The sequence below is a fragment of the Neodiprion virginianus genome, chromosome 2 (assembly GCF_021901495.1).
Source record: "Neodiprion virginianus isolate iyNeoVirg1 chromosome 2, iyNeoVirg1.1, whole genome shotgun sequence".
NCBI classification, from domain to species: domain Eukaryota; kingdom Metazoa; phylum Arthropoda; class Insecta; order Hymenoptera; family Diprionidae; genus Neodiprion; species Neodiprion virginianus.
This window is the reverse complement of record NC_060878.1, coordinates 36,450,501-36,478,076: the sequence shown is the minus strand read 5'-3', so window position 1 is coordinate 36,478,076 and position 27,576 is coordinate 36,450,501. Positions and strand designations below refer to the sequence as shown.

The 27,576-nt window shown below is 39.6% G+C and overlaps 5 protein-coding genes and 1 long non-coding RNA gene across 10 annotated transcripts in view; 4 read left to right on the top strand and 2 right to left on the bottom strand.

Moving 5' to 3' along the window:
- LOC124297077 (intraflagellar transport protein 56) overlaps nt 1-9,625 on the top strand; it is a 64,770-nt gene extending 55,145 nt beyond the window's left edge. For 3 of the 4 annotated variants that reach the window (XM_046747693.1, XM_046747692.1, XM_046747691.1), the window contains exon 2: nt 4,434-9,625. In XM_046747693.1, coding sequence (XP_046603649.1) covers nt 4,543-6,006 — 1,464 coding nt within the window. In that variant the 5' untranslated portion in view covers nt 4,434-4,542 and the 3' untranslated portion in view covers nt 6,007-9,625. The remainder of the gene's footprint in view (nt 1-4,433) is intronic. The other variant, XM_046747688.1, reaches the window with a different exon arrangement.
- Nucleotides 9,626-10,373: 748 nt separating this feature from the next.
- Nucleotides 10,374-13,319, top strand: LOC124297088 (uncharacterized). Its single transcript, XR_006906522.1, has 3 exons — nt 10,374-10,834; nt 12,504-12,834; nt 13,081-13,319. It is a non-coding gene; the product is annotated as an uncharacterized LOC124297088 (long non-coding RNA).
- A 145-nt stretch (nt 13,320-13,464) lies between these two features.
- On the bottom strand, nt 13,465-16,862 carry LOC124297075 (leucine-rich repeat-containing protein 45-like). The gene is made up of 3 exons (XM_046747684.1): nt 16,655-16,862; nt 14,140-16,137; nt 13,465-13,686 (listed from the first exon to the last, which is right to left on the bottom strand). Exons 1-3 carry the CDS (start codon nt 16,750-16,752, stop codon nt 13,602-13,604), a joined length of 2,181 nt encoding a protein of 726 aa, XP_046603640.1. The 5' UTR covers nt 16,753-16,862; the 3' UTR covers nt 13,465-13,601.
- Nucleotides 16,863-16,910: 48 nt separating this feature from the next.
- On the top strand, nt 16,911-19,201 carry LOC124297076 (eukaryotic translation initiation factor 3 subunit D). Its single transcript, XM_046747686.1, has 3 exons — nt 16,911-17,186; nt 17,263-17,308; nt 17,527-19,201. Exons 1-3 carry the CDS (start codon nt 17,013-17,015, stop codon nt 18,990-18,992), a joined length of 1,686 nt encoding a protein of 561 aa, XP_046603642.1. The 5' UTR covers nt 16,911-17,012; the 3' UTR covers nt 18,993-19,201.
- A 117-nt stretch (nt 19,202-19,318) lies between these two features.
- Nucleotides 19,319-21,869, bottom strand: LOC124297078 (aurora kinase C). 2 transcript variants are annotated; one of them, XM_046747694.1, is made up of 5 exons: nt 21,434-21,869; nt 20,624-21,246; nt 20,316-20,450; nt 19,799-20,189; nt 19,319-19,669 (listed from the first exon to the last, which is right to left on the bottom strand). In XM_046747694.1, exons 2-5 carry the CDS (start codon nt 21,217-21,219, stop codon nt 19,571-19,573), a joined length of 1,221 nt encoding a protein of 406 aa, XP_046603650.1. In that variant the 5' UTR covers nt 21,220-21,246; nt 21,434-21,869; the 3' UTR covers nt 19,319-19,570. The 2 variants fall into 2 exon arrangements, with proteins under 2 accessions (XP_046603650.1, XP_046603651.1); XM_046747695.1 differs by lacking the exon at nt 21,434-21,869 and having other exon boundaries at nt 20,624-21,397.
- Nucleotides 21,870-23,302: 1,433 nt separating this feature from the next.
- On the top strand, nt 23,303-25,433 carry LOC124297811 (uncharacterized). Its single transcript, XM_046749129.1, has 4 exons — nt 23,303-23,611; nt 24,527-24,667; nt 24,931-25,050; nt 25,318-25,433. The coding sequence occupies exons 1-4, from the start codon at nt 23,320-23,322 to the stop codon at nt 25,431-25,433; spliced, it is 669 nt and encodes a 222-aa protein (XP_046605085.1). The 5' UTR covers nt 23,303-23,319.
- Nucleotides 25,434-27,576: the final 2,143 nt, after the last annotated feature.

The window sequence follows — 27,576 nt, the reverse complement described above, 5'->3', positions numbered from 1 at the left end:
GAAGTCGAAATGGAATCCAAGCGGTGTGGGGGATAGTAGCTGGCCTTCTGGCGTTGCCACATATATCGATGCCCCCGCCTCGAGGAGGTTCGGCTCGACTCGGTGAGACGTCGAGCCGACGGTTCGCGGAAGTGGCGTTCGCCTTACTCTCCGAATACTACGAATCACACACACAACCCGTGACTCTCGCATACGCGACCAACGCGACGAAGAGGGACGAAGAAAACTCCTCCTCGAACCGCGGGGAGGGAAGAAGAATCATCGTGCACCGGTGAACGATTGCGTCGCGGCTGTCTCATTTCTCGCTCTTTGTTTTTTTTTTTTTTTTCTATTTCTTTATCTTGATCATCGTTGTCGATGATCTTCCCTTCCTCCCTCAACGCGCAAGCAGTTTCTGTTTTATTATTACACTACTTGATTAATCGGCGTGATCGTTGTAGACTTGTAATCGAACTGACTATAATTATTCTCTATCACTCTCCGTGTGTGTACGTATGATATATAACGTGATTTTCACTAACGACATTAATGTATACAGTAATAATTGCGTAATAAGCGAAGAATAGAATTAACGCGCAGTTAGGCGACGCAGTTGTTTTTTTTTTTTTTTTTTATTTTTGTCCACTTGTTGCCAACTTTAGCTATCATTTGCAGTGCGAGGACCGAGATTCTGATTCTGACGGTTAGTCAACTGCACGGTGCACGTATCGGAAAGGGTGCAAAAGACGAGACGTACACTAGACTGGGCCAAAAAAAAACGCAGAATTTTTTTTTTAATGGTACTGTAAAAACATTTGATTTTTGAGGGTAATTAGTATCTCGTTATTTGTATCCGGTATTATATTATAACGATAAAAATAAGGTTTCATGAAACTGAAACTAGCTAGCAGCCAGAGTTTGCAGAGAAATGTGTTAAAACTGTTTGAAAATAAAAAAAATTAAGTCGGCTTTATCCTCACAATTCTGCAAACTTATTGGGGGTTGAAAGTATTTTACAAAGTTTTGTTTCTTGGAGTTATCGTTAGCTACCTTCTTCAAATGAACATTAGAACGTTTGGCTGCCAATTCTGGCTGCTAGCTTCAGCCTCCTCTCATGGACTCGCTGTTACATTGTTTACATCGGTTAAACTCTCATTTGATTTTATTTTAGCATAGAAAAAATACTCGTGTGTCGACGTTTTATTAACACATCCGGTTTTCTTTTATACATGATTATTCATGTAAATGTTTTGCTTGAATGATTGTGTACTTAAATGGGAATAATTTTGTTTATATTTTATAACAGAAATGACAAAATCATTGCATTTTCTGCTGCGCGGTCCTGTTGAGAGATTGGACCGGTCACTTAGGCACAATTTGTGCTTCATATTATATTGTATATAGTTCTGCGACGATGTTGTAACATATACCGAGAAACAAAGTTTTTGAACTAGTAAAAACTCGTTTTAACTAGTTTTTATCGCGAACGGTTTATATTCGAAGTATTGGCATCGAGAAACTAGGTTGCCATTGAACGGCGCCTGGTAATTTGTACCAGAGTTGTCAAAACTAGTCTCGAACGGCGACGGTTATAATTTATTATTTCCTATAATTAACTATGCGTTCCGAAAATTTATTTCTTGTTCGTTATTCCTTCCAACGAATCTACTCGTCGGTATATGTACAAATACTTATTAATATTCGTCTCACGCGCCAATGCTGTATACTTATACGTACGTTAACCCACGTATAGACCTGTAATAAAATACACCGAATACGCATTTTGTAGTCATCCAATTAATGCCAAAATCACAATTCGAATTGATTGGGTAACGAATTGAACTGTCATAGGTTATTTTCGTAAATTGTATCTCATTTATATTTTAATTGAAATATATATATATAAAACTATTTGACCGACGATTCGTGATAATTTCTACACTAGCGAGGAAAAGAGTCATAAATACGGACATATCTATAATACGTGTAGACATTCGAATCTGACAGACTGAAGATCGGAACGAAGCATGTGTTAATTTAAAATGCCGAGGAGCGAATTCTGGGTAGTGTTTCTATTCTGTTTTATTCATCTATTTTTTCATCTTTTTTCACTCTTTCTATTTTAGGGAATAATCAGCCATCAGAGCGTGTAAATGAAGTTTGTAATTGGATTCGGTCACGTCGGCTTGCAGCGAGTGAGGCGATATAATTTCTCAGCGGACGGTTTAAGCTCCTAAGTTTTACATACGCGTTTAAATGTGTGCGCGTCTTTCCACCGCCTTATATTCTGCAAAACAAGACTGTACTATACTATCTTATATTTATATATGTATGAGCGTGATATGATGATAGTTTATTCAAAGAACGTGATGTAGAAAAGCGAGAACAACGAAACGGTAGCATTTTGTCCCGTTGCTTGTGCAATACCTCTTAACCTATATGTTGTATACGACGTTGTAGATGCCGCATACGGCAGGTATGTGAAATTCAATGAAATGACGCAATTTAATAAACTATTCGCGGAAATCCAATAACATTCCGGTATCTCGTGTGTATGCGTACGTATAAATTATATACGTATATTCACCTTCGGATCGCTGACGATGAGAGGAGATGGAGAGGAGAGCTCTCGCTGCTGCTGCTGCCGTTGCAGCACGTAAAGGAAACCTTTATGGCGAAGTGCACTCCGGCAATAGAACCTTCTTAGAAACGGCGAAGTTGGTCCGTTGCTGGATAGGAGAGGAGAGATGAAGACCGAGAGTCTCCGTCGTTGCTGCTGTTGCTTGCACGGCACAGTTTATATGCTTAGAGACTCTGGTTTTCTCCGTTTGGTTTAGGCCAACTCGTCCGAGCGACCCGCCGATCCTGAGAATATTTCGGCTCACTCTGAAACTCGTTTCCATTCTCTTTTCCTCAACGTCGTCGAAATATTATTATCGTCGAGGAGGAAGAGAGAGAGAGAGAAAAAAAAAACAAAAAAACTATTGATAGTTATAAAACTGAAACAAAAATAAAAACGAAAAAGTTGTGTACCTTGTTAGGATTTCTACTATTTTTTTCAAGATCGACTCGTTGGGTTTGCGGAGGGGTCCGATTTTCAAACCCGACACGCCTCGTTATTTTTGTTTGCTTTGAGTATTGTAAAACCTGAAATGTACCGTGGAATTTTCGTTTTTTTTCTTTTCACCTCAAATTCCATGTTTTCGGAAATGTTTTATATATTCGATGTGTTCTGTTTTCGCCAATGTGGACAAACGTAACGATTCCTGAAAGTCGATATTAGTTATCGTTTGAATGAGTAAATAGAATCGATTGACGAGATTTTTGTTCGGAAAAGCAATAAATATGTTCGGAGAATACGTAAATTCTGAGTTTATTAATAAATGTATAATTTTCACGTTCTTGGTGAACTATCTTCGCGGAAGGCTTGAAGTTAAAAAATTCGATTTCGCACTCCGACTTTCAATACTATTTATCATTTGAAGAAGAAAGAACAAACAAATATGGTCAACTGTTAAACAACGAATAACCGAATTCCGAACCTTGTACGACACATATTTTCGTACGTGAGATTCGAAACGTTCAACTTGGAATAGCTTTTCCGTGAAAAATGTCGGAATGCAAATGTTTTTCTTTATTTAATCCCGAGCACGAAGTCGACGACTTGTTTTTCAAATATCCGCGAGAGATTCTTGGTATAGAGGAAAGTTGTTGGAAGTTTGGGAATTGTGTTGACTCTTCGTTGTTATGGGTATAAACCCTTATACCTGCTGTGCGGCGGTATTGTAGGCCATGACAATTTCACGGAAAGTTATCTTCATCTTCTCCTCCTCCACGTCCTTCTTTGAACTATGCAAGTTTGATAATTACCAAACGTTAACTATACGATGGTTTGTCACTCGTACTCGTTTTAACAATCTTTTGTATGATATAACGGTAAATTAGTTGGCGCGTGTTTATTGCGAAATCTTTTACTTCGGTCGCTCTTCGTTGTCTCATGTTTTTTTTTTCTTATGGTTCCGTATATCATCGTCTATTCATCCATTTCCGAAACTTTGTTATTTGTACTTATTGTTAAAATGAGACGAATGTGGCTTCGATCACCACACGTGTTGATAACTCGAATTCTCGGATGGCGGTAAAGTTTACAAAAAGTTTTCTTATTCAATGTCGCACGATACGCGACACGATCTTCTATAATCCGTAAAAGACCTCTTGTGTTTACAGAACAAACAATGCGTAATTGATTTATACTATATCAAAACCCGTAAAATGTAAAGCATTTTTCTCCGTACATCATATACTCGTATTCAACGTTTTCTTTATTCCTGCTGACCGAGAATATTATAATCATTCGCGTATTCGGTCTTCATATACATATATGTATATTTAAACACGGCATTTATGCAAGACGCAAACTAACTCGAGTTTTTTCTCAATGTTCATTGTTGCAGACTGACATCGTGGTCGTTAACCAACGCCGTATAAGGGAATGTTGTCCGTTTGACGATAGAGACAGAGAGGAGTTGAAACGAGAGCGCAAAGCGAGAGAGAGATATCGTGATGTTGACTCTGATGTGCCCAAACTGTCGACACCGATTCCCGGCACCGGGATGCTGCGATTCGTCGCTGATGCCGTCGATGCCGAGGGATCAGTTCTCGACGAGCTGCGGGGGCGATTTTCTCGTGCCCCGAGGCTACCTTCACGGCGGAGGCTGCGTGATAAACTCACCGACCATTCTCCAGGGTCCCGCGATAATTCACGGATTGGGAGCGGCGCAGGACGCGCTTTACAACAACCAAAACGAATTCACGAATTTGATACTCCGTAGCGATCAGCCGAAACTTGAGCAGCAGTTTCAGATGAATGGGAAAAGCGGCAGCCGTTCCTCGTCGCCGATCGACGGTCGGATATCGTCTCACAGTCAGATCGGAGACACCCGGGATTTGACCGCAACGGGGAAGAAGCGTAACATCGAGGCATTGATCCCCGAGCCGAATCCCCAGAGGGGAATATTCCAGAACCCCCATCCGATGCTTTTCCCACCGCCGAGCGGGTGTCAGGAGCTTCCGGGAACGCGGGCGTCCGCGGATTCCGGCTCGGCGGGCACCGCCTTCGACTTCCGGTTCCCCGAGGCCGAGGATTACGCGGATTGGACGCGGAGGAAAAACGGCGAGGTGCCGAAACTGACAGGGTCGCTCGGTCCGGCGAACATGACGAAATCTTCGGCGGTTTCCGTCGCTGCCGGAACCGTCATCCAGGTCAACGCGACCCTCCAACTTCCGCCGAACGTCGGTCAGTGCACCGTCAATATAACTGCGACAGCTAACTCCGTGCCGAGTTCGAGCAGCTCTAGGAGTCGGAACAACTTCCACGGCGGTGGAATCGTCGAACCCGAGGCTTTCGGGAATACCGGATACGGCTGCGATCGCGAGGACAACAGCCCGACCACTCCCGTTTCCTGGGTACTGCCATTTCCCTGGGGAACGAACGGGAACTCCGGGAACAACAGCTCCGACTTGGAGAGAATCAGCGCCGCTCAGAGGGTACTCCAGATATCCGGATGGTACCACGAGGGTCTCAGTTGGCAGCAGAGCGCCGCTCTACTAAACAATTCTCCGGTAGGATCGTGGCTGATGAGGGATAGCTCGGACAAGCGGTACATGTACGCCGTTTCCGTTCAAACTGCCCGTGGACCGACGGCCGTAAGGGTTCACTACCTCTGCGGGAAGTTTCGACTCGACGCCGAACCCCGCATGGCGCCGTTGATGCCGATGTTCGATTGCCCTATTAAAATGATCGAGTATTATATAGAGTACTCGAAGAAGATGAAGAAGCAGAAGGAGGTTTGGGTCGATCACAGCGGGCAGCTATACAGTCAGATTTATCTAACGAAACCTATTGCCAAGGAGGTCAGGTCCTTGTCACATTTTGCGAGGCTCGCTATTAACAGGAGCAAAATATCTACCAAGGAATTGCCGGCACCACTCAGGAATTATATTACGGAGTATCCTTACACCGAGTGATTATTTTGTCGATTCTACGACAAGTATCATCGTGATTCTCCTCTTATTAACGGGATCATAATCTGCGAATTACATACGGGGAAGTACATGTAATAACACGAGAAAAATGGACGTTGACGATTTATTATTATATTAATATTATCATTACTACTACTGTTGCACAACTACCACTACTACTACTACCGCTACTACTGCTATCGTTATAGCGCATCTTCCAATACTTATTTAAGGGTAAATTTCTACGTATAATGTATATGTACCTACTCGGTATAAAAATATGTATAAATCTTTATACAGGTATATGTATATATATTATACGGATATATACAGTAGTGATTTATTTTTGTATAGAAACCGCGATGTAAGGCAAGGTAGGCGTTATGCGTGTAAAGATAGTTTGCAAGGAAACGACAGACGTCAAATCTCAACTAGAGCCAGGTTCCTAGATGTCGCTTGTTTAAATGATAATAAAATAGGACGAAATGAATCGTGACGAAACGGAACACAAAAATTCGGTACCAATCGAGTAGGTGCGTGAAAAAAAGGAATAGAAATACAAGGAAGGAAACAAAAGGAGGATAAGTCAGAAAATATGTCGAAACTAATCTACACAGTCAAGAACCGGAATAATAATAATACTAATAATAACAATAACAATAACAATAATAAACATTATAATAATATTAATGTAATTGGATGAACAAATTGCGAAAAGTATCTAATGATGATAATAATAGTAATAATAATAGTATAACATTCACAAGTTATAAAGACGTAACAAATATAATCTCAGATTCGTGCAGAAAAGTAGCTTACGTTAATATAACGAACTATATTAAATTATTGCTTTCTACACACTGTACGATATATAACTTATGATATCGCGTGAACGATAGGTTAGAGAACCGGGTAATAATGATGATAATAATAATAATGATAATAATATTAATAACAACAACGATAGTATAAACTCTGTTATAACCAAAGAATTGAGGGGACGCGATAGACAGAGAGAAAGAAGTCTACCTCTAGTATTACAACGTTTTTAAATTGTACAACTTTCCTTTTATCGTTCTTTCTTTACCAAATTCTAATCGTTTTATTTTTAATCCGTTTTAATGTTGAACGTTTTAAAAACTACAAACATCATCCCGATTCTGCAGCATAATAATGTCTCTATGCGACCGAAACGTTTACATTACACAACGAATCATTATGATAATTAGATATTTGGGTTCTACGCTATTTGTAAAACGTCCGTTACGGTAAAATGTGTTTTATTCAACCCATGCGAGTCAGGGTACCATATACATACCCTGATTGTTAAACGAGTGAACGCGATCTGAGAGTCTAGTTACATCAGTCGCTAATCTCCAAGGGTAATAATTTTAGTTTGAAGATATATATATATATATATATATGGTGCTTTGAAATTGGTGAAAACGAAATTAGGCTTCTTCTTAATGTATACATTCGGCATTCTTTTCAAAAATTCGTATATATTTTTCTACGTTCCTTGATGGGATGGAAAAAAGACAAAAGTATGAAAAGAAATAAATTTTAAGCACTGAATACCGTGTTATGTATTACAATTAGAAAATCCAATAACTCAGTGTGACGGTGCAAAATCTCAGCCAGATAACGATGAAAATATTAATCTATAGTTGTTTTCTTCTTTCTATTCTGCCGTCTGCACGCATTGTGTAAATTTTTAATCACCATGGAATGCACTCGTTTGTTTCCTTGCAGTATAAACTGTGTTGCTGCATTTTATTTTTCTACTTTTCAACGTGCACAGTTTATATCCATTATTTAAATCACATGAAAATCTCCCGCATCGAGGTCCTAAAATAGCTCTGCTAAAAGTGTAAAATAACGTACTAAGCAACGGAAAAAAAAGAAGGAACGTATGAAACAAACAGAAACCAACGAGTTGTTCGACGATGAACTTCACCTTCATTTCATCTTTGCACATTCATATTATATAGGTGAGAATGGCTTTGTGAGAAAAGAGGTGTAAATGCTAAAAGTGACAGAGACGGGTAAAGCAAAGTAAATAAATAATTGAAATTTACACGTCTTCAGTTAGCTGTATTATATAGGTATATCTTTCACACACATTAATAGCAAGTAAAAGTGGCTCATTGATTTATGATATGTAAGCCCGAAAAAAATAGCTGGCTCCTAAATCTTTCTGAAACGTCGAATCCGCTACAGTTGCCAACGTACAGGTGTCGAAAAATCGGCTGAAAAATTGAACCGTAGGAAATAAATAAGAGAAATTAAACTGTTTAACTAAAATTAGAGCAATAATGATAATATCGTCTATCGATCTTCTGTTTGGTATCTTTAAATATAAAACATGTGTATGCAGGTATAGGTGTAGATATAGATATAGGTTTACGTGACGGATAATAGATGTATTATATCTATATACCTACAATTCAGTTGATATTATGTCGTTACACAAAAGACGAACATGAACACACACACACACACACACACACACTTATACTGCGCAACTGTGTAATTTGATAATAATTATTCAAGTTATGCGTACACCCACGTATGTAAAAACAAACTGACAGCATTGGCTAATAACTGAAATTTTTAAGTTTCTAGATAAGGTGTAGGTAATTATTACTTTTGCGTGCGTGCATGCATTTCTTTTTTTTGTTTTTAATCGCACTTTAGATTAGTTAACGGAAATTCGTCTCTATATTAGAGATGTCACTATTATGTGTGTAATTTCAGCTATAGAAAGTATCTGACGATCTGCGATCGAAATGCTTCCGAAATATTATTGGACTTCTCCTTTCTCTTTTACAACTTATTGTCTTTTCTTTGTTCTTCTCGTCTCCATTTCCCAAGAACGATTAAGAAAAGAGAAAAACAATAAGGTAGTAGGTATACAGTTTTATACGTAGCAAGTTAAAAATCCTGAGAAAAATTTTTCTGCCCTACATACATATATCACGGATGTAATATCATCTCTATCGAGCTGATCGCCGAATAAATAAAAGCATCCGCGCATTGTAAACTTTTCGAAGATATTATGTAAAAAAAATAATAATACTTTTGCTGCATCCTGCAAGTACTGCCAAAACGTTCCCAGTTCAACTATAATATTTGTGTTGTATATTGAACATAATTTATAACTGAAAACGGTGAATTTGTTGGGGGGAAGCGGATGTGTATTAAAAAAAAAAAACTTGAAATTTTCGACCGAAGTCTGGGATCCGTTAGTGTGAGGTTCAGCTAAAACAAGATCGTCACACATTCATCACGCACACGCGTCTCTCTCCCCTTATCTAACGCGATGTTAAAACGACAATTGACAAAATCGTCGAGCGAGAAATATCTCTCGACACTTGTAAATTTAGTAAGCAACCGGGGTAAATATAGAGAGAGACTGTGTTGAAATTGTTTTCATCATTTTGCCTCCGAGTTTGCCTCCTTGTTAGGCAATATAATAATATTTCCTTTTTTTCATCCGCCTCAACAAATCCCTTGATTGGCTTTACGTATAAGTATACAATGAAGTATACAAACGCATCTACATATAGGTTAGTCTCGAAACCATGTATTTTATATTATAATGAAGCCGAAATTGTATAAACCACAAGTTAAATTATTAAAGAAAATTATTTATTACCTATATACATTGGTGTAAATTTTTTTTCGTCTCCATTTTCATTCTCGCCTAACAATCTCTCTTCCCATCGGCGTGAGAAGTAAATTTTATTCTAAACATTGAATAGCTTACAGGTATTTGAGTATAAAAAAATAAACTAAAAAAAAATGTTACACAGTGGACAGTTTTTATTATTGTCCGACCTTAGAACGCCTCGTTGCAGTAATAGATACAATATGCAATATAATATTTTTACTTCGTTCAAATCGTGCGGTATACAAGAGACCCCCATTACCCTCGGATTACGTAAGTATCGGCTGTATGTATACGATGTTCGTTCCTGGAAATACGGAGCTGATCGTATACGTCAATGTCACGATATTGTCTTATATTGTAACTTATTGTTGCGCAATGATATGCGTGGAACTCAGCTTATTGGATACGTACACACGTCGATAGTACGTTTCTACTTTATTACAGCCACGTGCGGAGCTGAATATTAACGAGGTTGAAGTTGTTAACGTTATCGTAACAAAACATTGGGAATATATTCGCTATTTTTAAGTTTACAATGCATCCAAAGAAATTTGGATTGCAAAATATGACTGTGTGTTATTTTATTACAATTTGCAGTTTTCACTCAACATGAATCGTCACTGTAACGTCACTAACTTCGGCATGTTGAATAGTAAATTTGTTGCGAAACATTGAAACGACAAAGTTCAAACTTGTGCTTGTCTCTAAATACTCGTATAGTCTCACAATCAACTTGAGAGGCTGTAGCAACAGACGTTTCTAATATTCGCATGCTCCGGTGGTCGCGGTTGGTATTTACCATGACAGAAACTAACCGCGACTGACAATCAGATTAATGCGGTTTGTTTTTTCCCCAAGACCAAAGGAGCCGTGTAGATTAGAAAATTTGCTGTACGGAATAAAAGTGATCGCGGTGAACGTGATCCTTTGTATTAAATTAACGGTTATCTGCTCGATTCCAGGTATCGAGGGATTTGTTGTGCACCTTGGAGTTCGATTCACGCCAGATCTTTCAATTGTCATTTGATATCAGTTTGTTGAGCATGTGACATCGATTCCCTCGAATTTGATTACAAGGGTATCGAGACGAAAAATACGTTGATGCGATACGCGTAGATTTATATAACGTAGATATACCGGAGAAGAGACTTTGTCCAGGTACGTTCAAGTTTTTATTGTTCTCGTATCTTGTGTACCTATACTTATTACGACCGCATTCGGATCGTCTCATTTTTGTATCATGTCACACGTACGCATGGTTGTTGAACATTTTTCCTTCAATATATGGCCAGTTTTCAAAATTAACTTACACCGACGAGATGTCTTATTTGAACAGGGACCGTGATGCAACGTTTGAGATAAGTGTGCGACATTTCACATTGATTATAGTTGAAGGGATACGCAATACTGCACCTTAAAATGATGTATCTCTGAATAATTGGGATACCTTTGTTCTTTGATAACAGAGTGTTTACAATGTCGTTGTGAAAGGCGAGATTTGTAGACGGAATTCTGTTAACGTTCCACTTTTTTCTGTTCTGTTAAGAGTGATGAGAATAAAAGGTCAGATTTGAGGTCTAGAGAGTCATCTACGAACGTAGATTCGCACACACACTTGCTGGAAGGAAGGTTTCATTGATTTTTCGGCCGATAATATCTATGGATTCTGATGATTTTCGTCTCAATCGACGCGGTTTCTATACCTTGTTATTCTTCGTTCACGAAAAGGTGAATTTCTTCGTTCACCAAAAACCACACGACGTATGTAACGACTTCTATAAAATGATTCATTAATTTGGCTGAATTTAACTTTAAATGTAGTAGATTCTGATAAAAATCAGCAAAACCACCTTTTAGTATTTAGCAAAATCAAACATATTTTTGCTAAAAATTATTATTTTTGCAAATAACGGGAATAGCGTCAAGTAAATACGGTTGAAGTAGAGTTCTATTCAATCTTGCTTTTGTTTCAGGTCTTTTTATATCTAGCAGCCCAGAGGAGAAAAAAACATTCTTCTTTACGCAAAATCTGCAATTCCAGTCAGTAATCGACATCTTTCTCAATAAATTTAAAAGTACAAAATTCAATCGCTTCTTTTCGCATTCTTTTCATGCAATGAATTTACGGACTACGTTATTTCACACGTCCATATTTACATATATTAACAAGCTAATTGGAATTAAAAAGATTTTGACTCCAAGTAGCGGTTGGTTTTTGATTCCTGTTAAAAAAAAAAAAAAAACACAGGAGAACGTGCCAAGTTGCAGAATTCTGTTCAAACACATCAAGTTCTTCAAAGCCCCCTTTAAGACCTGCATACAAACAATACATAATTCTTAGCACGTGCCCCTTTGTGCGTCAGGCAACGTTCAACTTACGTAAGTTATACGGTTTCAATCGTAATATTTACAATCAGTCAGAAGTACAATCTGTCCGTCGATTCTTCGAAGCGGAAGCTGAATAATAATGATACAATAAATTACCGAACAAAGTGATGAATCATGCGTAGTAGTACGAAATGGTCGATGACTGGACAAGTTTCGGGAAAATTCACCGGCGATTGTCTGTGTGCATGGGTTTGCAATGCCGTCGAACCAGCGATTATGGACATGACGTGGTTTGCCGTTTCTGTAATGTTTACCGCTCTCATTTCCCAGATCTATGCATGACTAAAATCAACGTGTCCTTGTAATAAATTGCGGTTTCAGTATTTTCGATGTTTTGCTCAGTTATTTCATTATGATGAATATAACTCGTTATTTGGTTAAAAATAATCTGCTGTATATTATCCCAGTCTGAATTCTATTCAGAGGTTCAATTTCACAGGTAAAATGATACAGCGTTATCGAATCCGCGGGCTCGTGAAATTTGATGAAACTCGGCCTGTCTAATCAGTTGGAAATTCGAACTGTATCGCATTTGGCTCTTCGCATTATCGTGGGTGGTAGTTTCGAGCGAAAACCACGTATGAAGCATTACGTATAGAAGCGAACGCTGAATAAACTATTCGAAACTCTTGACCCTGTATAATGTTTGCGACTGTAGTTCTGTGAATCGATCATGGATTAATTTTTCAGTACGTATGCTATACGTGGAAAAGAAATGATTGAATGCGCGAATGGCCACAGATAATTTTTCTGATTGACGTCTACTGCAGGTTAGTGGTAAAAGCAAGGTTAAAACAACAATTTCTGCGGTTTGTATTTACACGAAGAATAATTATTTTCGTTGAAAGGATGATAACTCACGATCTAAATTATTCTTCGCGATAATTGTTGATATTTATATAATTCGCCAATGACGCGAGCGAAACGGTTCGGCATTGTTTAGGATGACGCAAATTTCGTTTGTCTTGCAAGCGTGCCGATCGGTGAATTTATAACCAGGAATTATTTGTTTATAGATAACTACGAAGGATCATAATGGAAGGTAGGCACAACGAAAATTTGTGACGCAAAACAATTTCGTTTGAAACCAGTTGCGTAAAGCAAATTGTAAGTCGTTTTCAGTCACATTGGCACGTATAAACTTCCTGCCTCTACATGGAACTCCAGCCATTATATGTTGGAAACAGACAATACACAGAAGAACAATATACCAACTGGATTCTAATAGCGTTAATACTCATTATAGTTGATTCTTGGTACGTTTAAGCTGCTACAATGAAGGGAATCCAGCCGTCGAGTCTTTTACACCTTTTCGCATTAAAGATTGCACGTCAGTTGGGAAACATAGATGCGTATTTTAAAGGACGTACGAGGGTAGTTGTCGATTTTTTGAGCGCGTTTATTCGTCAAAATTGTAGTATAAGAATAAATAAATTTGTATATAATAAATACGTGTATATAAAGGTATAAAACGTGCACCTGGCTGTTGTGAAAATTATGTCAACACTTTAATTACGTACTGACGGGTCATTTTTTGTCATAAAACTGGATTTGGTCCTCTGGATCCGAGGTATTTACTGAATGCCGCGTAAAGCTGACCAGCTCTTTGGACTTCTTCAGCTCTGAAAGAAACAAGTATGTCATCGTTAAAATAGATTCAAGGTAAAGGTACACTGTAAAAATGCTAAATTCTAATTTCTACACTATTATCTTCTAGGTTGCAATTAACCCCTTAGGAGTCAGGCGAAAATGAGATTTTCGTGCCACTTGTGTGTTGGAAATAAAACGTCATGGATTTATCCTATAATTCAGCGACCTTGAAATGAAATCGATGTAGTAAAAACATGTTGTTTATTCGAATGCCCAAATATGTGCCATGCCAGAAAAGTGGCACGACTTTTTTTTGCTCATGCGTGTGTCACCGACAGTCAAGGGTTTAATTGCGTATTGATATTAGCATGTATGATTAATTAACGTTGAGTATATACGTTAATTTTTGCTCAGACAATTGTGGTGTGCGATGAGCACGACTGACTTTGTCGATAATATTCAGAGGTGATCAAGGTGGTACTGACTTTAGATCGTTAATCTCGCGTTCCTTCATGGCAATAATATCTTTGAGCTGTGTTCTTTCCTTATCTCTTTCCCTGAGCGTGTCCGCGTGACTAGATCGTATGTCATTGATTTGCGTGTTCAAGGCAGTTATCTGCAAGGTCATTTTTTGAATTTGAATACTTTGTTCCTTGGCCCGTTCCCGTTCTTCCGCCAATTCCTCTTTAAGTCTACCGGTCTTTTCCTTCTCTTGGATCAGCTCATCGTTGAGCAATTCATACCGTCGTTGAGGCTCGACGAGTTCGCTTTGAAGTGCGACGACTTGACGCTGTAAACTGCTCACTGTGCGTTGGCTTTCCTCTATCTTTTCCTCCAGATTTTCTTTCTCTTCTTTAACTCTATGTAAGGACTCCTCTGACCGTGAGTACCTCACGTTTAGGTGCTCCATCTCATTGATTTTCGCCTTCAAAGTCAACTGAGATTCCGTTACGTCCCTGAGTTCGCTCCTGCTCTTTTGTAACTGCATCTGGCAGTCTTCTAAAGCTTGCGTCGTGTCTCTCAAGGTATTCTTAACAATGCTAATCTCGTTTTTGTGTCTGCTCTCACGCTCTTTAATCTCTCTTCTCAGTCTGTGCATCTCTGTTTTATCCTTTAATACTAGATCCTCGTAAGTTTGTGTAATCGAAATGATTTTCTCCTTCAGCGATGATATTTCCAACGAACTCCTGTGTATGTCCCTCTCATACCGGCGGATCCTTACCTCGTATTCTTTTTTATGCAACAACGCTTTGTGGTACGCATCTTCCAGTTCTTTGTGAACCTTTTTCCAACTCTCCTCAATTTCCTTGTGATTTTCCTTTAAGTCAAGAATCTCTCTTGTTTTTTCACCGGTTAGTTTATCGCGTTCTTCTTTCACCCGTTCCAGTTCTGTCCGCAGTTGATCGATTTGCGATCTCACGGCTTCGATTTCAGCAGCTTTGACCCCGACTTCGTTCGTCAAGAGATTTATCGCGGTCGTACGGTCCTGCAATATCTGATTGAGTTCTTTTATTTTATTCGTCGCAGCATCGGCGGAACTCGAGCATATTTTATTATTCTTCCTGGAATCGTCCCCGGAAATATCGTTCCGTGGCTCATCTCTTTTCAAATTTTCCTTCGCGGGAACGAGCAGGTTTGTCAGAGAATTCGTGTCCGATTCGTTACTAGTTTTTTCCATCGAATCATCGGTCATGCCGCTGGGAATTTCTTTTTTAAATAATTCGACGCGTTTTTTCTTTTTTCTCCTGTATTTCAGACGGCTCTGAATTGTGCTGTCGCTGTCCGTGAACGAGACGATCTTCTCTTTATTATCTGTCACCTGCAGAAACGATTTGGCTTTTTCGATTTCTTTGGTCATGCTTGTTACAGAAATCATTCTTCGACTCTGATTGCTACGGGTTCGCTCTTCTATCAAGTGCACTATATCCGCGGGTATACAATTCCCGTGCAGATTTAATTTCACTATGTTTTTGTTCTCTTGCATTCCGGTTAGGAGGAGCTGCCCTCCCTGAAGACCGATAGTGTTCCACGCGAGGTCGAGAACTTTCAAAGACTTGTTCAATCTCAAAACTTTGCACAACGCCTCGGCGCAATACGGGGATATCTGATTATAACGTAAATCCAATTCCTCTATGTTGTGATTTTTAGTTAAACCGTCGCAAAATTTGGTAAACGAATCAACGTGTGAACCCAAGCTGTTCCATTCGAGGTTTAACAACTTCAGCGTATTGTTGTGAACGAGTACTTGTCCTAGCTGGGCAACAGTCGGACCGTGGATGTTGTTTCCTTTCAAATTCAGCGACGTCATGTTCGAGCCCTCGCACAGAGCGTTTAAAATACAACTGAGACTCTTCGACAGATTTAGCATGCAGTCGCTCAGGTCCATCCGCTTTATTGCTGAACTAGACATCAATACTTGAGCAATAACTTCGCAGATCGGTACCAGTATTGAAACGCGGGAAAGCTGGAGCTCTCCGGTCGCACTAAAATCAAAAAAGTATGGTCATATATTTATTTCAAATAATAATTATTGCAATAAGGAGCGTAGTGTATTTTCGTCGCGAATGTTCGTCAGGTTCCATTGATGTTTATACATATTCAAACCGTCGGAAGATTCGAGACAATCGTTATAATGCTGTGGCAGGAAAATTTGAATAAAGGTTATTGAGAATTATACAGAAAAGTTCAAGTCGAAATTCAAGTTTCGCTGGCATAAGATAATTTCGGTTTGTCGAGTAATCGAGTGAAGTATTGAATCGCTGGTAAGTGATCCGTCAAAGTACTTTTATCCAATTGAAATTCATGAAAAGTAAAAAAATATATATTCAGGCGCGGGCCCTGCTGAGTAGGGGCCCAGAAAATCCGAACCTGACGATTGAAACACCTGGAAATGAATTAATTCCATACAAACGTGGCGCCGAAGCTTGCTGCGGTCACCGCCGGTAAGAGAAATAGCGGCACTTACCGACGTCGTGTCGGATGCAACAAGATGCGACTTACCTAGCATTTTTGATAGCTTCTAAGACATCGGAAGGTGGCTTGAGGCCGCGTTTTTCACACAGTAGTACGAAGAGTTCGTGATCCTTAAGCATCTTCATGCGCTTGCTTGATAATTTTCACTAAACAGAGGCCTTGATTGTCGAGTGATAAACTCCGAGTAACCGCTTTTTGATTTTGACGTATCGTCTCATTTCATATCGATCGGCGTCAGAGGTTCGTACCGACGACGTCGCGACGTCGCCACCATCGTTTGGGCACAGCACGGTCTTCCGGCCGCTACACTGTTTCCGGAACAGACGCGGCTGTCTCGCGTGTGTTCCCATTTTCATACATGCCTGGTTAAATCGCGTCTGCAATAATGAGCGAGGAAGGCGGACAGGTGGAAGACGATGTGAAGAAGATCGACAAGGTACCTCACTTTGTCGCACCGGCTGTACAAAACAACTCTACGGGATGGGGTCCGTGCGAAATGCCGGATCAATTCAAGGATATACCCTATCAACCGTTCTCGAAGGGCGACAGGCTCGGCAAGGTTTGTCGGCATATGCTTTACCTCGCGAAATTTATTACTCAAAAATTGTTACTTATTTCTCCTCCCTATCTCCCAGATATCGGACTGGACCGGAGCCGCCTTTCAGGATAAAAAGTTCACTAGTAAGTTGACAGCCACCACGTCACTGCTCACTTTAACCTAACATTTCCTTTTCGGATCTACAGATATTTTCTATTTATTCGTGTTTGAAGTATTATTCAATTAAATGAAAGTAATAAATGATGAAACCGTGAATTCTTAGTCTTCGGAAACACTTTACTTTCTAGGCTCGCCTCCACGATTATTTGAAATTAATTACGATTCGTTCGCCCTAATTTAGACAAATATGCGTCTCAGTTTGGCTCTGGCAGCCAGTACGCCTATTATCACGAGGAGGATGAGTCTACTTTCCATTTGGTGGACACGACCAGAGTGCAGAAGCCTCCGTACCAACGTGGCAGATTCCGCCAGAATCAGCGTAACATGAGAGGTCGTGGTGGACAGCGAGGAGGAGTTAGTCAGATGCAGCAGCTAGGAAGGATTAAGCTCAGAGAACGCGATCGAAAGGGACAGCCCAAGCGCTGGGGTCGCCAGCAAGGCTTTAGAAACCATAAGAATCAGCCACCGATCAAAATCCGTGATGCTTCTGTTACCGTCAGGCCTGACTGGGTCACCATTGAGGAGATGGACTTCCCAAGATTGACCAAGCTCTCTTTGCCTGGCGTCAAGGATGTCGAGGACATACTTTGCTGCGGGTCTTTGGAGTATTACGACAAAGCTTACGACAGAGTTAACGTCAAGAATGAAAAACCACTGCAGCGTATCGACCGTATATTCCATACTGTCACGACTACGGACGACCCGATAATTCGTAAATTGTCCAAGACAGAGGGCACTGTATACGCAACTGATGCTATTTTGGCTACAATCATGTGCTGCACCCGCAGCAATTACTCGTGGGACATTGTCATTGAAAAGATTGGAGACAAGCTGTTCTTTGACAAGAGAGACAATACAGAATTCGATCTTTTGACAGTAAACGAAACAAGTGTCGAACCTCCCCAAGATGACGGCAATTCTCTCAATTCTCCACGGAATTTAGCTCTTGAAGCTACTTTTATCAACCACAACTTCTCCCAGCAAGTTCTTAAATCAAACGAACCGAGATACAAGTTTGAAGAAGGTAATCCGTTCATCTCTGAAGAAGAGGAAGGTGATGTTGCCAGCGTTGCTTACCGTTACAGAAAATGGGACTTGAATAATGGCGTTGTGCTCATATGCCGTTGCGAACATGATGCTGTCATGCAAGGACCAAACAACGAACTGCAGTTCTTAACTATCAAGGCCTTGAACGAGTGGGATTCTAAACTTGCTAACGGTGTTGAATGGAGACAGAAATTGGACACTCAGCGGGGTGCAGTTTTGGCTAATGAGCTCAGAAACAATGCCTGCAAGCTCGCCAAGTGGACGGTACAGGCTCTGCTCGCAGGATCTGATCAGTTGAAATTCGGGTACGTTTCTCGTGCCATGGTACGCGATTCTAGTAAGCACGTTATCCTGGGAACACAGCAGTACAAGCCGAATGAGTTCGCGACGCAAATTAATCTGAACATGGACAACGCATGGGGTATTCTGCGTTGCATCATTGATATTTGCATGAAGCAAAAAGACGGGAAATTCTTGATCATGAAAGATCCGAATAAGCCTATGATTCGGCTTTACGATATTCCCGACAATACTTTCGAGAGTGAGGGGGAAGAGGATGAAGATGATGATGAACCAGGAAATGACGCTTTTCAGAGTTAATTGGAAAGTGTAACAAATCTTCGTCACTAATTATCATTTGATCTGTCTCTGATAGTTGTGCCACCATTTCACCAACCTGTTGTAATTCAATATCTTTAAATTGTGTCTGAATCGATTCAGTAATCTGTGTACGAATTTAATCATTTGTATTTCTTTGTAAGGGCCAAGGTTTCGTAAAGAAATAATAAAAAGATCATAAACAGACTAAATGAACATTTTTATCAATCATTTGGCTCACCGCTTACAAAATTATTCACTAAAGATGGGAGGAACTAATCAATACACAGGCACCTTATCTAGGAATGAACATGTATTTTTTCAAATGATTTATCAACTTCGCATGTACGTGTGGAGTAACAATATTAATATAATGATAAAATGTATCATATAATTAACGATCAAGTACCTTTAATTTGAAATTTGAAATTAGTTGCATTTATAATTCTAACTGTGTGCTAGAAAACTAGATATCTCAAATTTAATTTATGCATCTTTGATACTTAAACATTATACCGTCAAAATAATATTAATTAAAAGATGAATGATTCATCGCATCACAATTTATTTATTTGCAAATCTCATTGTTTCGTTGGTTCCATGGTTCGGTTAGATACAATCCAGGGATGGTTTAAAATGCCGACTAACGATAATCGATGTTCAGGATTCACAACCAGTAGCTACAAAAGAAAAAAATGAAGGTGAAACTTTGCAAATCAAGAGACTAAAATTGAAAAGAAGGCTTTGATGATACATATTATGAATTAATGGTTTAAAAAGTGCTGTCACTATATCTCATTCATGTTCACCTGAGAAATGAGATTTCGGGCTCCGTCGCTGACATAGGAAGGGCATCTATAATCAGCTTCTTTGATCTTGTTGTAGGTGTCTTTGTATGTTGTAGCGAGAAATGGGGGTTTGCCAACCAGACATTCATAGCAGAGTACACCAACTCCCCATACATCTACAGTGTGGTCGTGTGTCGCACCTAGGACCATTTCTGGTGGTAAATAGTCTAAAGTTCCACACAGAGTTTCTCTTTTGGAACCAGGTGCGTGAACCGACCATCCAAAATCAGCAATTTTCAATTCTCCTTTACTTCCAAGCAACAAATTTTCAGGCTTAATGTCCCTATGAATAACTTTCTTACTGTGACAGTACTTGAGCGCATCAGCCAACTGAGAGATGTAAGTAGCCGTTCTGCAAATGATGAATTATTTCAGTTTTGGTGTTTAATTGCTATTATACATCATTGATCGCTATATGTACTATAACACCATCTGGATAATAGATGATTAAAATGAATATTTGTAGCAAGGTCCTTACCTCACTTCATCAAATCTTTCATTTGGTTGTGCTTTCAATTCCTTGAATAATTCTCCTTTCGGTGCATACTCCAAGATCAAATAAATCCTTCTGTCGTCGTGGAAGTATCCATACATTCTCAAAATATTTGGATGTCTGGAAATAATGATTGCGCTATCAATAGCTGTGTGGTGTTAGAGCTTTTTTAGGGGCGTTGCACTCAGAATTGAATTATATAAAAACAGTTCTTATGGAAAAATATCAAATATACTTAACAGCCTAACTGAGACATATATTAGACATAAGACATCTAAAATCAATGCTACTACCTAAGATGCGTTTGAATTTCTATCTCTCTTTTGACTTGATGTTCAACTTCAGCTGTTTTTATCTGAGCTTTGAAAAGCACCTTCATAGCTATAATATACTTGGACTTTTTCTCTCTGGCTAGATAAACATTCCCAAATTTTCCTTTTCCCAAAGGCCGTCCTATATCGAAATCAGCAAGAACCCATTTCTTATCATTTTCCGAATCGTTCTTAGCGCTAGTTTGAGCAGCTTTGACCTTCCCTGCAGATTTTGAATCAGCTTCAGTTGAAGAGTTCTTGCTATGACTTTCTGTACTAGACTGAGTAGCTTTTGCAGGTGGAAGTAATTTTGGGGGTGGTGGCGGCGGCATTAAATCCATTGTTTTTTTTCTCTCTGTGTTTTCATCCTCGCTTATATTCTTTACTACGTTAGTTTTATTTGGCGCCTCTTTTATATCTTCAGAAATTGTTTGCTTCTTGGTATTTATCGGTGCACTAATTTCCGTCAGCACTGTCGTTCCCTTGGAGATCCTTAGCTGTTTGATATTGTTAATTTTTAGCCCGGTACCCATCTGCGGAACTCCAGCTCTTGGTTGGTTTTCTTTTCCTTTCAGCATGATGTTTAACCTCCAATTGATTTATTCCTGTAATCGTCAACAAAGAATTTTACGTAATTTGTATTGCAGTTATTTCAACACAGGGAAATGATTTAGCGTGTGGAAAATTTTGTTGTGTAAACTCTAGACGGAATTTTCATAAACGAGAAAAGCGTGGCATGGACGCGTTCAAGTCTACCAAAATGTTTGGAAAAAGCTGAGTCTGTGTGCTTACCTGTACAAGTGGATGTTTTTTTTGCAAATGTGCGAGTCTCCAGGTTCGAGAAATTCGAGCTTAGTTTATCCGTGTGCTTTCATGCCTTACGTCCGAAGTTATATCAAGAGGTCATAATAACTGTTTACACGGCTGCTCGGACTATTTAATAATTCATTCAATACTAGACAGAGTATCAACTATTACAAATCAATGAATATTCACTAGAAATATACTTAGGAAAACCTAAAATTCACAGCTGCAACAGTCTCTGGATTCTCGGTACGGGTTCGTTGTGTATCCCATTCAATCTTGTCAGGTAGCGACTACCGATGTTACGTGGTTTGAAATAACGAATTTCACTGCTGGTCTTTTATTGGATGGTAGTTTTAGACATTCCCGCAAGTCTCGAGATTCATTGGTTGACCACGAAGCGCGGTACACGTAGTAGGGATACACGGAAGCCTGTGTGAGCATGTGTGAGAAGGTAACTTTCTATCGTTGACTGGAGAATATATAGATGGTTGCCCTAATGGGCTTTGGTATGACGACCGAAAATCGTCGTGCGCTTGCGCCCCCTGAGATGTACCAATGGTAGAGTTGGGAACTTAATGCAGAGGATCAGAGAGTTACCGATTTCGACATGATGCTGGCTGCATTCACCTTCCGAGTAGCACAGTCTTCGCAATGGTATGCCCAAGCCAGTACTTAGCCTGTGTGTACTTACCGACTTGTCGGCAATATAAAAAATTAATAATGAGAATAAATTTCTTCCAAAATTCGCAGCAAAACAGTGATTTAATTAAAGTATAGGTACCCGAGAAAAGAATGTAGACGTAGATCATAGATAATGATATATCAGATGTAATAATAATGCAGGGACCAAGAAGTATTATGTGGTCCACGTACGATATTAATATATGTGATCCATTTACGATTAATACGTGATGCATGCTACAAATTTTATAATTTTCCAGGAGACAAACTAGATTATCTACAATAAGACGGCTGTAATATGACAATAGAAGAATTATTCATTTCGAAATGGGATTCTATTTGACACGCGCTCGTTGTATTCCATAACATTAATATTCATAATTATTCCAACAACTTTTAATTTGCTCTCTCGATGTTGAATTATTGTAGGCATCGAATCAAAAGACCTAAGAGGTAATTGTCGGCGATTTTTTTTTCGATAAGCAGAGATAGAACGAAGCTTCTTAAAACTGCGAATGTATTTTAACATACGTTTGAAAGGTGGGACCAAAAATTTTTATCATCCAACTGTCGCAAAAGGGCAGCGTTATTAGCTGACCCGAACTGAAGAATATATCTTTAGTCAACGGCTGCACATCGAAAGGCCCAGCCGCTTGAGTCTGGAATCGGCAGAATCGATAAAGTGCGTATTTCTTGTCTGAAAAACTAAAATCATTATACATTATGTTATATCATTATACATCATACATCATACATCATCATACATCCTACATCATACATAGCATTAAAGTTCGAAACCAAAGTATGGATGTCGGATCTTCGGATGTTCAGAAAGTGACGTCACCCGAAATTTTTTTCTCCAGACGTCATCAATCTATATAGACGAAAATCAGCTGGCCGAATTTCTCAGTCTGGAAACAACCGCGCAGTAGAGTGGACGTATGAGAATCGCGCTCCGCAGATTTCGAGTACCGGATTCTCTACCTCTGTGGTTTCTGCGCTCCAGGTCCGCTACCTGGTGGAACTCGACTTCCGGGACAAGCGTTCCGTAGTTTCTGCACTCCAGGTCCGCTACCTGGTGGAACTGGACTTCCAGAACGAGCGCTCCGTAGTTCTGGCTCTTCCGGTCCTTGACCTGGCGACTTTTGACCAAGCGCCGCGTAGTTTCTGCACTCCAGGTCCACTTCCTGATGATACTCGAATTCCAGGACAAGCGCTCCGTAATTTTTTCGCTCAAGGTCCACTACCTGGTGAAGCTTGACATTCAGGACAAGCGCTTCGTAGTTCCGGCGATCCAGGTCCGCTACCTGATAAAACTCGACTTGAGGTTACAAGCGCTCCGTGGTTCCTGCGCTCCAGGTCCGCTACCCGGGGAAACTCGACTTCTAAGAGAGGACGAGGAGGACGAGGCGATGGAGGAAGACATGAGGAACAAGGAGGACGAGGTGGACGAGGAGGATTTTTCGCGCGAGCCCAAATTCAGTAGCTGTCAATGTGCTAATACGATTTCTATAATTTTTAAAAATTTTCTCATAATCATCTTAGTTAAATCTGTCAATAAAAAAATTATATTAATACTTACATAATATTTGTGTTGTGTTCTAATACTTGAAATATTAATTAGTATTCGAGGTATAACCCGAAGTGGATGGCGGTGGTTGGCGGTGGTTGCGGGTGATCGTGGTGGACGAGGAGGAGCATAAACAGGAGGAGGAGAATTTGTGCGCGGTGAGTATACCATTTTCTTAATATTTATTGATATTTGTTATTATATTTTATCTACAATTTTTCAAACTTGTCACGCTTACAATAAATTATTTCAATTCAGTTTTCGCGCAAGCCAGAATTCAGTAGCTCTCAATGCGCTTATAAAATTTCTATAATTTTTTATGATTTTCTCATAATCTTCTTGGTCAAATCTTTCAATACAAAAATCACATTAATCCTTACAGAATATTTTTGATGTATTCTAATATTTAAAATATTTATTAGTATTCGAGGTATAATCCGAGGTCGTTAGCGGTGGTGGTCGGAGGTGGTTGGCGATGATTGAAGGTGATCACGGTCGACGAGGAGGAGGACGAGGAAGACAAGGAGAATACGGTGGACGAGGAAGACGAGGATTTGTGCACGGTGAGTGGAACATTTTTATAATATTTAATTACAATTGTTATTACATTTTATCTACAATTTTTCAAACTTGTCACGTTTACAATGAATTATTTCAATTAATTTTTCGCGCAAGCCAAAATTCAGTAGCTCTCAATGCGTTACTGAAATTTTTATAATTTTTTATAATTTACTCATGATCTTCTTGGTGAAATCTGTCAGTATTAATATTAGATTAATTATTACACAATATTTTTGATGTGTTCTAATACTTAAAATATTTATTAGTATTCGAGGTACAACCCGAGGTGGTTATCAGTGGTCTTTGGAGTTGTTTAGTGGTGGTTGTTGGTGATCGAGGTGGACGAAGAGGAAGACGAGGACGACGAGGAGAATATGGTGGACGAGGAGGACGAGGATTTGTGAACGGTGAGTAGAACATTTTTGTAATATTTAATTGCAATTGTTATTACATTTTATCTACAGTTTTTCATACTTGTCACGTTTACAATACATCATTTCAATTCATTTGTTACGCAAGCCAGAATTCAGTAGCTCTCAATGCGCTAACAAAATTTCTATAATTTTGATTATTTTCTCGTAATCTTCTTGGTCAAATCTGTCAATAAAAAAATTACATTAATCCTCACACAATATTTTTGATATGTTCTAATACTTAAAATGATTATTAGTATTTGAGGTCCAACCCGAGGTGGGTAGCGGTGGTCATTGGAGGTGGTTGGCAGTGGTTGCAAGTGATCGAGGTGGACGAGGAGGAGGACTAGGAAGAGGAGGACGAGGATTTGTGCACGGTGAGTGAAATATTGTTACATTATTGATTGGCAATTGTAATTATATTTTGTCTAAAATTTTTTACACACGTCATGTTTACAATAAATTATTTCAATTCAGTTTTCGCGCGAACCAAAATTCAGTCGCTATCAATGCGCTGATAAAATTTCTATAATTTTTTATAATTTTCTCATAATCTTTTTGGTAAAATGTGTCAATCAAAATTTATATTCGTACTAACACAATATTTGTACTGTGTTCTAATTTTTACTGTAAATATTTATCAGGATTCGAGTTGGACCTCGAGTTGGTTAGCGGTCGTCATTGGAGGTGGTTAGGGGTAGCGGACCTGGGCGCGGAAACTACGGAGCGCTTTTCTTGGAAGTTGAGTTTCACTAGGTAGTGGAACTGGAGTGCAGAAACTATGCAACGCTTGGTCAAGAGTCACCAGATCAAGAACCTGGACAGCCAGAACCACGGACCGCTTGTCCAGGAAGTCGAGTTTTACCAGCTAGCGTACCTGGAGCGTAGAAAGTACTGAGCGCTTGTCCTGAAAGACGAGTTGCACCAGGAAGCCGACCCGGAGTGCAGGATCCAGGAGGAAGAGAACCCGGTACTCGAAATCTGCGAAGCGCGATTCTCATCCGTTCGCTCAACTCCGCCGTTGTTTCCATACTGATGAATTCGGCTAGCTGATATTTCAAGATAAAAAATTTTGGGTGTCGTCACTTTCTAAACAACCAAACTTTGGTTTCGTACTCTAATACTACGTATGATGTATGATGATGTATGATGTATAATGTATGATGTATGATCTATGATGTATGATATGATGTATAATGACTTAGTTTTAACGTTTCGGCCAAGGAATACGCACTTTATCTTTCCTGCCGATTCCAGACTCAAGAGGCTAGGCCCTTCGATGGTCAGCCTTTGACTAAAGATATATTCTTCAGTTAACGGGTCAGCTAATAACGCTACCGTTCTGCGACAGTTGGATGATGAAAATTTTTGCTCGTACCTTTCAAATGTGAATTAAAATACACTCAAAGTTTTAAAAAGCTTCGTTCTATCTCTCCCTATCAAAAAAAAAATCCCAGACAATCACCTTTTTAAGTCTTTAAATCAGGACACTGCGTTGAATACTGTCTCGTATGCGGAGCAAAATATTTTGTCTCAGATTCGATTTGCATGACCCTTTCCTGACTAGATGGACCTCCAGGAGCTCAGAAAACGCAGCGAAAAGAGCGTGGGATCAACAGCAGAGGAATGACGAAGGATAAAGCACCTGCTGAAAAAGGTCGAAAATTCAGGTTTTCGTTTTTTGGCCGTAACTTTCGATGCGTTGATCGCAGCGTATTGGGACTGCGCCCAATCGATTTCTCCCGCAAAATTACGTCGGAATACTGCCTGAAAAAATTGATTCCAGCACTTTTCAAAATCGCGAAAATTTTCGCCAAAAATACAAAGGGGTAAGCCTTGCTGTTTTTCTGGGCGAAAAACTTTTAGTCTACGATTCGATTTGTGTGACCCTTTTCTGACCAATTGGACCCCCAGGAACTCAGAAAACGCAGCGAAAAGAGCGTGGGATCAACAGCAGAGAAATGACGAAGGAAAAAGCACCTGCTGAAAAAGGTCGAAAATTCAGGTTTTCGTTTTTTGGCCGTAACTTTCGATGCGTTGATCGCAGCGTATTGGGACTGTGCCCAATCGTTTTCTCTCGCAAAATTACGTCGGAATATTGACTGAAAGAATTGATTCCAGCACTTTTCAAAATCGCGAAAATTTTCGCCAAAAATACAAAGGGGTAAGCCTTGCTGTTTTTCTGGGCGAAAAACTTTTAGTCTACGATTCGATTTGTGTGACCCTTTTCTGACCAATTGGACCCCCAGGAACTCAGAAAACGCAGCGAAAAGAGCGTGGGATCAACAGCAGAGAAATGACGAAGGAAAAAGCACCTGCTGAAAAAGGTCGAAAATTCAGGTTTTCGTTTTTTGGCCGTAACTTTCGATGCGTTGATCGCAGCGTATTGGGACTGCGCCCAATCGATTTCTCTCGCAAAATTACGTCGGAATACTGCCTGAAAAAATTGATTCCAGCACTTTTCAAAATCGCGAAAATTTTCGCCAAAAATACAAAGGGGTAAGCCTTGCTGTTTTTTTGGGCGAAAAACTTTTAGTCTCCGATTCGATTTGTATGACCCTTTTCTGAAAAATTGGACCCCCAGGAACTCAGAAAACGCAGCGAAAAGAGCGTGGGATCAACAGCAGAGGAATGACGAAGGATAAAGCACCTGCTGAAAAAGGTCGAAAATTCAGGTTTTCGTTTTTTGGCCGTAACTTTCGATGCGTTGATCGCAGCGTATTGGGACTGCGCCCAATCGATTTCTCCCGCAAAATTACGTCGGAATACTGCGTGAAAAAATTGATTCCAGCACTTTTCAAAATCGCGAAAATTTTCGCCAAAAATACAAAGGGGTAAGCCTTGCTGTTTTTCTGGGCGAAAAACTTTTAGTCTACGATTCGATTTGTGTGACCCTTTTCTGA

Excerpts from the sequence above, each read along its gene's own strand:
- LOC124297075 (XM_046747684.1), bottom strand. The coding sequence starts at position 16,752 with ATGAAGATGCTTAAGGATCACGAACTCTTCGTACTACTGTGTGAAAAA. Across the intron at positions 16,138-16,654 it reads GAAGCTATCAAAAATGCTAG|TGCGACCGGAGAGCTCCAGC; the intron begins GTAAGTCGCATC and ends TTTTGATTTTAG. Across the intron at positions 13,687-14,139 it reads CGCGAGATTAACGATCTAAA|AGCTGAAGAAGTCCAAAGAG; the intron begins GTCAGTACCACC and ends TGTTTCTTTCAG.
- LOC124297076 (XM_046747686.1), top strand. The coding sequence starts at position 17,013 with ATGAGCGAGGAAGGCGGACAGGTGGAAGACGATGTGAAGAAGATCGAC. Across the intron at positions 17,187-17,262 it reads AGGGCGACAGGCTCGGCAAG|ATATCGGACTGGACCGGAGC; the intron begins GTTTGTCGGCAT and ends CCTATCTCCCAG. Across the intron at positions 17,309-17,526 it reads TCAGGATAAAAAGTTCACTA|ACAAATATGCGTCTCAGTTT; the intron begins GTAAGTTGACAG and ends GCCCTAATTTAG.
- LOC124297078 (XM_046747694.1), bottom strand. The coding sequence starts at position 21,219 with ATGCTGAAAGGAAAAGAAAACCAACCAAGAGCTGGAGTTCCGCAGATG. Across the intron at positions 20,451-20,623 it reads GAAATTCAAACGCATCTTAG|ACATCCAAATATTTTGAGAA; the intron begins GTAGTAGCATTG and ends CATTATTTCCAG. Across the intron at positions 19,670-19,798 it reads CCCGAAATCTCATTTCTCAG|CTACTGGTTGTGAATCCTGA; the intron begins GTGAACATGAAT and ends TTTCTTTTGTAG.
- LOC124297811 (XM_046749129.1), top strand. The coding sequence starts at position 23,320 with ATGATACTCGAATTCCAGGACAAGCGCTCCGTAATTTTTTCGCTCAAG. Across the intron at positions 23,612-24,526 it reads TTCGCGCGAGCCCAAATTCA|TATTCGAGGTACAACCCGAG; the intron begins GTAGCTGTCAAT and ends AATATTTATTAG. Across the intron at positions 25,051-25,317 it reads AGGACGAGGATTTGTGCACG|GATTCGAGTTGGACCTCGAG; the intron begins GTGAGTGAAATA and ends AATATTTATCAG.